Here is a 12755-nt window from a genome sequence, read left to right on the forward strand (position 1 = left end):
AGTTTACAACACATTTTCTATTTAGGAGGATGGGTGAAGGCTATTCAGCAGAAAAGAACTTCAAGTCTGCTAACAAGCCTGGGGTTAGACTTAAGGCAATTGCACATTTCAAGGAAATGAGAGAGAAATCTAACCTTGTTGGAGAAAGGAAAAAAATATATATATATGTATGTATGTATGTATACACACACACACACACACACACACACACACACACATAATCAAGTAGGTCACAGAAAGCCACTTGAAATTTTGGTATGAACAGGAAGATACTGCCTCTTTCTCCTGCTTTACAGTAAAGAGATGGAAGAAACTAATTTTAATATTTCCTCTATAATAAAATATTTTACACTAATATTTGGCAATTTTTATTATGCATAGCTAATGCTTCTTAAATGAGGAGAGCAAAGCTATAAGAATGCAAAGTAATTTAACTTTGGAACTCCATCCCAGAAAAGCTCAGTAAGACAGGGAATACAAACACAAAGAGAAGGGACACATCAGGGTCCCAGCAAAGCTTCCTCGAGTTAGCAGCCACTCTTTGCTGGAAGAGAACCGAGAGGTGACATATTACTGAATGAAACATCTGTGTCACTGAGGCCCACTCTCCTTTTGTTCCCTCTTTCACGGACAAGTATGTCTTTTCGTTCATCTAAGAAATTCCTACATAATCAGTCTTTCTCCTTTCTCTCTCTCTTTTTCCCTCGTTTTCTTTACCTTTTGCGCTGCCCTGTTATAACACTGATTTTGACTGCTTTTTACCTTCAATTGCCATTAAGACAAATTTAAAGCTATTAATGCCCCCCTCAAACAAATGACAAATTCTCAGATATTTCTCATAAGAGGCTAAGATGCTCAAAGAAATAATGATGAATAATCTCTCTTTGCTGAAAAAGTAACAGTCAAATATTCCAAATGGCAAAGCCCTTGAATGGAGAAACGACATTCGACATTCCAAAATTCAATTTCATAAATCTTTTTATGGTTCCCAAACTAGGGTAGTTTTTACTTTCCTAATAATTTACTGCCAGGATCACTCATTAGACACTTATCGGATAGTGCTATATATTCTTGTTCATCTCTTTTTGAATGTATGTTTTATCCTGTCTCTCCAAATAGATGATATGCTCTTAGTGGAAATGTTGCCTGGGCTTATTTTTGCAAAAATTCTTACTCGCCTATTTATTTATTTTTTCCCTGGGAGCACCTGAGTGGCTCAGTCAGTTAAGCAGCTGCCTCTGGCTCAGGTCATGGTCCTGGGGTCCTGGGATCCAGCCCTGCACTGGGCTTCCTACTCAGGGGGGAGCCTTCTTCTTCCTCTCCCTCTGCTGCTCCCCCTGCTTGTGCATGCTCTCTCTGTCAAATAAATAAATAAAATCTTTAAAAAAATGTTTTCTAGATTCTCCTTTATTGATGGGTCTTATATTTCAGTGACCCAAGAATAACTTGTGAAGCTGGTCAAATATTTTAATGATGTGGTTCATGGACCACATACGGAGAGCCTCTGTCCTGTCGTGTCCATGCCTCACATTGCCTTGTTCTCAGGTACGTGTATTTTGACTGACATTCTAGACATATAAAAAGAAACCCTAAACTTCAGAAACACCAAATTAGGCCACTATTAAAGAGAGACTAGTTCTAAAAATAGCTCAGCTATCTAGGGATTTTAAATATAGAAATTCTTTTTAGTCTTGAACATTTGAAACCCTTGTCCTAGTACCTAAGCTCATTATCGCTTAAATAACTGATTCTTAAGTTGCTCTTGGGAGTGGTGACACCCTGATTATAGTTGTGGGGGTTTTTTGTTTGTTTGTTTGTTTGGGGGTTTTTTGTTTGTTTTGGTTTTTTTGAGTTAAAAGCCAAGACTTTTACCTTCCTAACATCTTAGGCAGCCTGTAGCAATAGGAACAGACATTCACTGAACACTTACTATGTGCTGGTAATACACCAGATGCTGGTAGGTACATCAGGGACTTCACGGTCCTTTTTAGCAAATGGGCAAATCTTCAAAACTTGAAGTAAGTGCATGTTTTTACACATGTGCTTTAAATTTACAGAAACACGGAGATAACCAAATACACCCTACACATGAAAATAGCAGGGCTGTAAATTTCTGTTGGCACTCCTTGTTAAAATAATAATAATAATAATAATAATAATAATAATAGTTGTCTAATGGATTGAAGCTATTTTAGGATTAGTGAGTAGGTGGGTAAGGGGAAAACAATTCAGATAATTCCCTAAACTTTTTACTGTTTACTGAAGTTTATTCAGAGAATACCTCCAAGCAAGACTGAGAAATCTGAAGGATGGAACCACCAGTGCTTAATTGAAAATCTATTTCCAGATAGAGTGGAGACCCAAAGCAAAAGCAAAACAAAAATGTAAGAAGCACTGGTTCTTCTTCTTTTTTATTTATTTTAAACATAGTGTCAAACTTTTAACAGCCACTGATGGGACAGAGACCCCTTGCTGCACCTGAGCTACCTGAGTCTCTCCCATGTCGCCCAGGCAGGGCTCAGTCCCCCACGTTCACAGGCCAGTCAATATTCAATTCCTTCACGCTACTACCTTTGCTCATCGTCCCTCTAATGGCCAGACTCTCAATTTCACCCCACAAGCTTAAATCAACAGTGCTAATGCTTCCCATAACCTCTGGATTATTTCCGGTGTGTTGATTTTCTGGGGAATGTGTACATTTCGGTGTTGACAGTACAAGGTATATTCCATGCTCTCTCTTGAACTTAGCAGGTTTTGACAGATTTATGTGAGGACAGATGGCCATTACAGGCTGAAGGCTGACAAGAGGCAGTTCAGAGCATTGTTAACACACTTGCACAAACTCTCAGCAGTGCAGCGCTGTGCAGAATGTAATTCAGACTATAGCTTTTTTATTACTGCCTATTTTCTTTTGTCAAAAGAGCCTGCTGTGCAGAGCAACAAATGGCTGCTATTACCCAGAATGTAATGGGTGTCAGACAAATCACGTAACACAAACAATCAAGAGTATGTAGGTCATATTTCAACAGAGCACAACCTTAGCAATATTTATGATTACTGCATTGAAATGTGTTCTATAATAAACAAGTACCTCGGCATCACTCACTTACGCACTTCCGCACAGCAAATCGGGGAGAAGTGCTACACACTCCACAGTCATCTTTGTCAACAGCCCATTTATTAAAAAAAAAAAAAAAAAAAGTCAGAGACCAGTTTTGTTTTGTTTTTCATTAGGTACCATAAAATGATTTTCTTTGAGGAATTCTCTTTTGGGTTTGTTTGTTTAATTGAATGACTCTGATAAATGATGACTCCTCTGGGATGTGTGTGTGTGTGTGTGTGTGTGTGTGTGTGTCCCACAATCCAACCAATGACTTCAGCAGGTTTTTTTTTAATAGTTTATAATATTTTATAGAATCTACTGCTCTGTGATTTGCTTTAGAGTTTCTTTGACAATGGGATTTTTCTTAGGTCTCATGTCAATTGAAATATTTCTTAAGGAAAACCAATGAGAAGATGAGTTTTGTGTTTTTTTTTTCATTTTATTTTATTTTATTTCTTTTCAGTGTTCCAAAATTCATGAGTTTCTAATTCACTTAAAAACTTACCAAAAAAGAAGGACTGGGCAGAGATGCATGTGGTTTATCCTACTCTTCTATTTTATGCTTAAAGAACTTGGAGTGGGTGTCAAGAGTTCACAGGAAGGGCTGATACTAAGTATGAACCCTTACTGCTCTGCTAGTGAGAATATTTTGTTAAAGAAGCTCCTCCCATGCTCCCCCCAGCCCCCAACTTCCCCAGGACTTCTTGGAGGTCCAGAGAAGCCAGCCACTGAAGTGTTAACCCTTCCAGGAAGGAACCTCTCACACCCTGCTCAGGACTCTGGTGGCCATCACCCCAGGCTGCTCTGACCACAGGTGTCCCTGCCTTTACTCCTTTTTTAGTATGTCCTGTAACACCCCTGATTCCTAGGGAACAAACTGACTTTACAGAAAAGTGTCAGAGCATTCTTAATATCTTAATATCTTACTCATGGAAGATATTAATTGGTGCCCATGAGCTTTCCCACATTGCTGGAGCAGAAGTGGGGATTAGGGTTGGGGGGAGGGGAAACCTGTCCCGCCAGGCAGCTATCACCAACCCTCCCCCCCAAGTTGATGTGGGAGAGGAAAGTACTTTGTTATCCTTGGCTTATGAGAAATTTGGATGCTATTATTTCCTGAAAAGGTAACTCAGGAAAAAAAGGAATATTTTCAGATGTTGGGTCAAGAAAAGAGATCAAAAAGAGAAAATGAAGGATATAGTTGAAACATGGAAGAAATCCCTGACAGTAACAGTTGCCAAACATTGAAATGGGCTGTAAAGAAAATTTGCGGGGTCTCCCTTTCTCAGATTCTTCGGGCTCAAGAATGGATTATATGACCTGTCAAAATCACTTTCCAGTTCTCTCATGCTAGGGTTTTCCTTTTAAAACTGCCAACTAGTGCTCATATTTTGTCTTGCTTTATTTCCCCAAAGATAAGCCACATACAAAAGACACATATTACCAAAAGGGTACAGCAAATGTATGCTGTCTGTCAATATTCTGTCCAGCAAAATGAATCTTTAAATGGGAAGTCCAAAAAGGAAAATAATATAAAAGTCTACATAAAAGAAATCATAAATTGATTGGTTAATGAGTGGGTTCTTAGGCACAAATCCACCAAAGTGCAGTTTGAATGATTGCCAATTTAAACCTAGGCAAAACATAAAATGAAAAACAAATGGCACCAATCATTCATCAAAACCATGAGGAAAATACCAACGAAGACAACATCACTCAGACCTAGTGTGTTAGAGTGATGAAACTGCTGACTATTTAGTTCTTCTCATTTCTCTAATTAGTTATAAAATAGCTATGCTGCTTTCTATCACTTTTACAGTAAGAACTTTAAAAATGTCCATGTATTTTACATGTCCATGTATACATACATATACACATATGTGAAATTTTGGGTCAACCACGTTGGTCCCTAACCAATTTTCTTCTTGTCTGTCTGCTGGCTAAAACCATCATCTAGTTGAGCTGACATTGCTTTGCCATTTCCATTTCAGAAACAAAAAAAGTCTAGCACTCTGAAAATCTCCATATGCAATAGATTTAAATGCCTTCTGCCAAAAGAGCATTCTCTCCTCTCATCTTGTTTTACTAACAGCTATTTTGAAATCAAATTAGTTTTTACACCTGTAAAAAAGAAGTGTTTTTTTTTTTTTTATCAGCCAAAATGAGCTAGTTTAGGACAATCACAAAGTCAGACCAGCTGGCAATACCTAATAAAGCAAACTTCCTGTCTCATCCCTCCTGTTTCCCAAAGACTCTGCAGATGGGGCAGAGGGATTATGCTGGAGATCTTGGAATATTGTTGACTCTTTACACTTGTACTTAAATGTTTGGAAAATTTCACTAAAATTTGTGAGAGTAAAGAAAAAGAAGACACCAGAAGGTCCTGGGCAACAGCTTGATCCATTTCCTTGGCCAGAACCACATGGATTAAGACTGTAGACCAAGGATCAACGAATCAAGAACATGATTGTTCCCACCCTGTCCACCCCCTGGTTGCACCCATGGCAGACATCATTAATTGATCATGACATTTTCACTGAGTACAGATTTGGCCTTGGAATTTTCCTCAACACAATGCTCCTCACAGCCAATACCAACCAATGACACTTGGCAAGTGAAATGAAACCTATTTAATATAACAGATGTTGACTACTATCTTCAAAATTCAGGCTTCAGGAAAGAGACATCATCTCTAGTTGGACAGACATGCTTTGAACCCAGGGTCCACCACAGAGCTGATGTCAACATATAGCTTTTTCCTCAACAATGAAATGGCCCAAGGAATGGAAAAGATAACATATAGGTCATGCTTACTGGAGAATGCCTAACCTCAGAATGTGTAATAATTTAAAGGAGCTGTTGTTGAGAGAGTATCAAAAAGCAGATTTTTCTACCTCGATTTGGTAAATTCCATATCCACATACCCAAACAGTGTATGTTCAGCTTTATGGGGGAATTAGAGGAATTTTTGTCACAAAGAAAATATATAACTTCATATATGAGCTTGCCAAATTAAAAACAACATTAGTGTCAATGTAAGGGAACAGGTGAAGATAATCAAAAGTTGAAAAGAGGAGCAACAAGGTACAATCACTTCAGCAAATAAAGTTAATGCAGAATTCATAATTAAATATATCATATTTATTGAATACTTCTATATGCTGGCACTGGAGGAAGCCTTTTTCATGTTTTATCGCTATCCTCAGAGTAACTCATTGAGACACAGGTACTGTTATTATCTTCATTTGGCTCATTAGGATCCTGAGCCTTGCAAAAGTTAATTAAAATGACCAAAGGCCACCTTGCTAGAAGGTAGATCCAGAACCTGAACCTGAACTTGGGTTTGTCCAATGATAGAGCCAAGGTTTTGAACAACCTCACTAAGCCATACTGTCTGCTTTTAGAAAATCATAGTAGACTACTCTCATTTGGAGCTACGCTGCTTACAAGGTTTTTAAATTCTGGTTGAATGCACATGTAATTGCCATTTTTGGATGTCAAAAATGGTTGAATACTGGCAATTTTATTTTTCAACCTATGCTTTAGTCCTGGGAGTCAGACAGTAATTTGATTTGGGGATTATAAATATGACTTTAACATTACGGAAACTAAGACCCAGAAAAGATTAAGGAGAGAGAAAAGCATTTTAGCAATTAAAAGATGAAGGTGGAAAAGTAAATGCTCCATCTTATAGTTCCTTACTGATTTCACTGCCCATTGCCAAGTACAGTGTTACTCAAACATCGCTTTGATTTCCTGCCTTCTTGCTTCTGCTCCATCAATAACTTCTCCCCTTTCCATCTGTGCAGTTCAAATCTGATACAAATAGTTTTCTCCCTAAGGCTCCCCATGTCAGTTTAGCCCATGGAGAGCATAGTTCCCTCTACACTCCTTTCCATGGATCACCTGGGTCCTTCACTAATGATATCACCTCAATGCTTCTTTCGGTCCTTGAACCATCTTTATAATTCTTTTCAATCTTCTGTGCAATCATTGTATTTCACTTGAAGCAAAGTTACAGAGTTCCCCTTAATAACTTCTTTTCTCCCTTTGGTGATTCTCCTCAGGTGCAATCAGTGTTTGTCACATCCTGTAATCTCTACCATGCAAGAAATGATACTAAAGATTGTTTGAGGAGATGGAGATCACAACCATTACATACTGCATTGCATTTCAAATACACAATAACTCTATCCAAAAAAACTCTTCTTTACACGACCCTCCAGTCAAGTTCCAAATTTCTCTTCCCAGCCGCCTTCAGCATGCTCCAGGTTCCTCCTCAGCCCCTTGTTTTCCTAGAGCTCTAAATTCTTTCTACTTTGTAAAGGTAATTTGGCCCTACCTCAGTTTCTCTAATTTGCATCTTCACACTTAAAGCCACCACACTCAATAAACTAGAAAACACCCCCGGGCCCATCTTTCTTAGAAGGTAACAAAACATTATAGGTAATAAATAATATTTTGCCTTCATGCTATGTGTGCAATGTGTGTTATTTCCTCAACAGACTATAATCCCACATCTTAAACACAGGAACATTTACTTAGTAGGCCAAGGACAATGCTTCATATTTTACACGGATCAGTCTCTAGGTCTTCCATTTGCTGTACATCCACTAAGACCTATCCTATTGCAAGTAAAGAGCAGGTATTAAAAACATGTTGGGGGACGCCTGGGTGGCTCAGTTGGTTAAGCAGCTGCCTTTGGCTCAGGTCATGATCCCAGCATCCTGGGATCGAGTCCCACATCGGGCTCCTTGCTCATCAGGGAACCTGCTTCTCCCTCTGCCTCTGCCTGCCATTCTGTCTGCCTGTGCTCGCTCTCTCTCCCTCGCTCTCTCTGACAAATAAATAAATAAAATCTTAAAAAAAAAAAAAAAACAAAACATGTTGGTAAATTGATTTCTATTGTATACAATAATCTTTCAAAGCCCCAAGAGGAAAGGATTTAAACCAGTCAGATGAATTCTGGCTCAGTGACAGAAATAAATCCACTGTATGTATTTTCAAGGATTCTAAATATGTAAAAAATGTATGTGCTATATATCTCTACTTGTCTTTCAATAGTGTAGGCTCCTAAACTTTAAGAATCATTACTAAATTATCTAAAATTAGGTATCTATCAATAAGAAAAATGTTAAAACCTTTACAAAAAGGAAATAGGAGTGCTTTTTTTGTAACACCATAACCTTACTAATGGAAGCAATTCAATTAAAATGATATTTCATATATATAACATTTCAAAAACAAAGATATCCAATGTTAGGAAGGATGTAATAAAGCAAGTATAGGCATGTAATGCTAATAGGGCTACAAATGAAAGCACACTTTGGAAAGCAACATATACCAGAAGACCCCAAGATATTTTATCTTTATATTCACTACTAAAAACTACTAAGAATTTATCTTGAGAAAATAAGATAAATTTATGAACAGAACAATAATAACAATAACAACAATGAAACAAACAATCAAAAAACCCACAAATATCTGATTAAAATGGTCAGAGGACCTGAATAGATATTTTTCCAAATAGATACAGATAGCCAACAGACAGATGAAAAGATGCTCAGCATCACTAAATCATCAGGAAAAGGGATATTAAAACCACAATGAGATGTCACCTCATACCTGTCAGAATGACTATTATCAAAAATACAAGAAACAACAAATGTTGATGAGAATGTGGGAAAAAAAGGAAACCATGTGGCTGCTAGTAGAAATGTAAATCAGTGTAGCCACTCTGGAAAACAATATGGAGATGCCTGAAAAAAATTAAAAATAGAAATACCATATAATCCAGTAATTCCTCTGTTGGGTATTTACTCAACAAAAATGAAAACACTAGTTAAAAGAGATACAGGCACCCCTAGTTTACTGCAGCATTATTTATAAAAACCAAGATAGAAAAGCAATAGATGAGTAAAGAAGATATAATATACATATATAATGGAATATTATTCAGTCATAAAAAAGAATAAAATCTTGTTGTTTGTGAAAGCATAAATGGATCTAGAGAGTCTTATGTTAAGTGAAAGACAAATCCCATATGATTTCACTTCTATGTGAAATCTAAAAAAAAAAAAAAAAACAAAGCAAATAAACAAATAAAAAACAGACTCATAAATTTAGAGGACAAACTGGTAATTGCCAGAGGGCAGGGGGATGGGGAATGGGCAAAACAGGTAAAGGGGATTAAGAGGTACAAACTTCCAGTTATAAATATGTCATGGGAATGAAAAGTACAGCATTGGGAATTAATCAATAATATTTTAATAAACTTGTATGGTGACAGATGGTAAGTACATTTATCATGGGGAACACTACATAATATATAGAAAGGCTGAATTACTATTTGTATACCAGAAACTAATTTAACATTGTCCACTACACTTCAGTAAAAAAATTATGAGCAAACATTTCTAATGCAGTGCTATTTCAAAATGGTAACACTTTAAAACAGCCTAAATTTATAAGAGGAGTATGATTAAATAAATTTTGATGTACCTACTGAAACTAATGTTATTATGACACACTAAAAGCTTGATAATAAAGGGTCTGTGATAATATAAAAATTTCTCATTAAAATGTTAACTGAAAAATCAGGATGCAAAATTACATACACAAAATGATTATAGTAGAAATACAATGTACCTGATTATCCATAGGAAAAAATGCATTGGTAACTTTGCATCTTAGAATTGTGAATATGTGTGCCTCGGTTAGCTCAATCAGTTGAGCACAATCCTGTGCTCAAGCACAGGTCTTGATTTTTGCTCAGGTCCTGATCTCAGAGTTGTGGGATCTAGGCCCCCCATTAGGCACTGTGTTAAGCCGGAAGTCCGCTTGAGATTGTTTCCCTCTCCCTCTCCTTCTGCCCCTCCCCCTGCTATGCTTCCTCTCTCTCTCTCTCTCTTTCCTTCTCTCAAATAAATAAATAAATATTTTAAAAATTACAAATACTTTCCCACTACTTTATATTTTTGACATTTTTATAGTAAGCTTAAATTATTTATAGTAAGAGAATAATAAAAAACTTTTAATAGAAGCTTTGATGTGGGTGTATAAAGTGGAAGCTTTCTCAATCCTCTCTGAAACAAAGTAACTGACTAATACAACATTCCAAACACTCATAGTAAATAGATTCCTTTCAACTGAGTTGTTGTCGTGAGCCACAGTAGTATTTCCCAAACCGGTTGACATCTATTATAGTGGTAACTAGAATTATGTAAGGTAATAAAATAGGATGCCATTGAATGAAGCATACAAAAAATTGTTTCTATAAGAAGAACCAATAAAGGTATGTCACTAAAAAAAGAGCTGTCAAATTAGTTGTAGACAGATGGTATCAGAAACACTGGGAAAAACATGGGAAATCATGATTATTATTAATTTATATGAAAATCATAGAAGGATTTTGCACTCAGACTACGACACATGTATCTCTAATTCTTTTCCTTTAAAAAGCAAGAAATGAACAGTGGATACCATCTAAGAGACATTCTTACCACAGTCTGTGCCACAAAGATGAATGAATTGCCAGTTAAGACATTTAAGTTCAAGGCAAAGGTCTCTGTTTCTTATATAAAAAAAATTTGATATTTGAAAGTTTCTTTATATGACTTAAGCAAAAGAAAATGACAGAACTGTATACTTTAATCAATTTTTTAGATAAGCCCACCAAAATACTCATTCTTATTGGTCAGATAAGAAGGCCTCTACTGCATATGATATATATATATATAAAAGTTACTTATAACCATATAACTAATTATAATTTAAGAAATGATGTTATGTATATGCTTATAAGTGAGTATATATGTATATATGTATGTATGCATATAAAGATACGTATACATTTGCGTAGGTATATGTATATGCATATGTACACACACACACGGACACACACACACACACAAAATATATATAAATACCATGAAATTAACTACTCTACTGCTTGACCAAATCATGCAATCATGCAGTAGACCTTTCACAAGGTGGTAATTTAGCAAACTCAAAGTGTGAAATTAAACTTAGTGACAATGACCATGGTGTACATAGCCACTATAGCTCTGGTTGAAAGCATCTTGTTTAAGTTACTGTTCCATTACCCCTATCAACAATGGCCAGAGCCAAGGAACTTCTTGTTCAGACAGTCTAAGATTCACTTTCTGGTGTAGTTCTCTACCTAAACCTAAAGCATTCAGTGCAAAGGCACCATTTACACCCAATTTAGAAGTCTGCCTATGAAGTCTGTGGATTATTAAGTTACTTGGGGGTTATTCCAAGCTTTTAAAGGTCCTTCCTCTTCAGTGTATAAAGTAAGACTGACTAAATGAATCCAGAAGTCCAAATGGCGAAGAAAGTCACTCTTGTTTAAAAATATCTAAGTACATTTTGTTTTGGTGAATGGGCACATTTTCATTTTTCTCCTTTGCTGAAAAGATACAAAAATGGTAACATATATATGAGAACATTATACTAGTAGTTAAGTGTAATGGTGAGTGAGAAAATATTCTAATTAAAACATGGATATAGTGAATAAACTGGGGTTCAAAACTTTGTTCCTTGCTTTCTAGCTCTGTGATCCTGGGCAAGTTGCTTAACATTTCTGAACTGTATACGCTCATCTTAAAAATGAGAAAATTACCACTATCTTCATGAGGTTTCATGAGGTCATTCTGAAACCAGTCAAAACCACTTACGTGCCTGGTACATTTATTGAGTAGGAGACAAATAAATGTTAATTTATCCTCCTGCTCAAGTTTTGGTGTCTTAATCTGACATAGAGTTATTTAGGGATCTAAAGCAATAGTATGCATCTGGTATACTAGTATATACCTGGGCCCAGGTCTGACACACAATAAATGTCTTCTCTTTAAAGAAAAAAAGAAGTGAAAATATTTATAGGTAATTCTTATCCAATGTTGCTTGTACTATTTGTTAATTTCATGGAGAGTATGCACTAATACTTAATACATATTACACACACATAGACATACACAGAGTTCCAAGTGAAACTTAAGGCTTACCTGCAGTTCCAGAGAGTTCCACACTTAAGGTTCGTTCAATAGTCTTGTTCTCAAATGGGGAACCCTTGGGGTCACTGGAAGATATGGCACATTTATAAAAACAAACTGAAATGGAGTTGCTGTAGCCAAATGTATTAGAACCCCCTTCCCTTTCTGAAAATGGTTACATTTCTTAATACTTACTTTGGTGACTCTGGGGTCAAAGGAAGAGATAAAGTTGTTGGTTTGGCTAAAGAAAAAAAAAAAGGAAACTAATTATGAAATATTGAGTTTTTCAGGTTTTTTTTTTTAGAATTTTTTTTTCTTACTATAATCAGGTTGGAAACTGGAAACTGGAAAACTAAAGTAAGGAAATCCCTGAATATTGGATCAAAGTCAGAAAACAGTCCATTATGCTAAAACAAATTCCAAACAACATTTGCATCAGTAAACTATCATTCGAAAGCATTTACAAAAACAGAATTTTCCCCAAAATGTAGCATCTCTGTTAAGGATACAAAAATTGCATCATACCATCAGAAAGAAATAATGTGTTCTATTTTAATTTGGAATACAGTACACGGTTTGTTTAGACAAGAAAACAGCAGAATAACTATAAGACAACAGAACGTTATGAATATTCA

General features: G+C 36.1%; 1 protein-coding gene across 6 annotated transcripts in view; it reads right to left on the reverse strand.

The window, feature by feature from the left end:
* The window catches only part of PPARGC1A (PPARG coactivator 1 alpha), a 654192-nt gene that overhangs the window by 22386 nt on the left and 619051 nt on the right, over nucleotides 1-12755 (reverse strand). For all 6 annotated transcript variants that reach the window (XM_047719019.1, XM_047719014.1, XM_047719017.1 and 3 more), the window contains 2 exons: nucleotides 12316-12361; nucleotides 12133-12206 (listed from right to left, as the gene is read on the reverse strand). In XM_047719019.1, the coding sequence (XP_047574975.1) occupies nucleotides 12133-12206; nucleotides 12316-12361 (120 nt within the window). The remainder of the gene's footprint in view (nucleotides 1-12132; nucleotides 12207-12315; nucleotides 12362-12755) is intronic.

Source organism: Lutra lutra, chromosome 2, assembly GCF_902655055.1.
Source record: "Lutra lutra chromosome 2, mLutLut1.2, whole genome shotgun sequence".
NCBI classification, from domain to species: domain Eukaryota; kingdom Metazoa; phylum Chordata; class Mammalia; order Carnivora; family Mustelidae; genus Lutra; species Lutra lutra.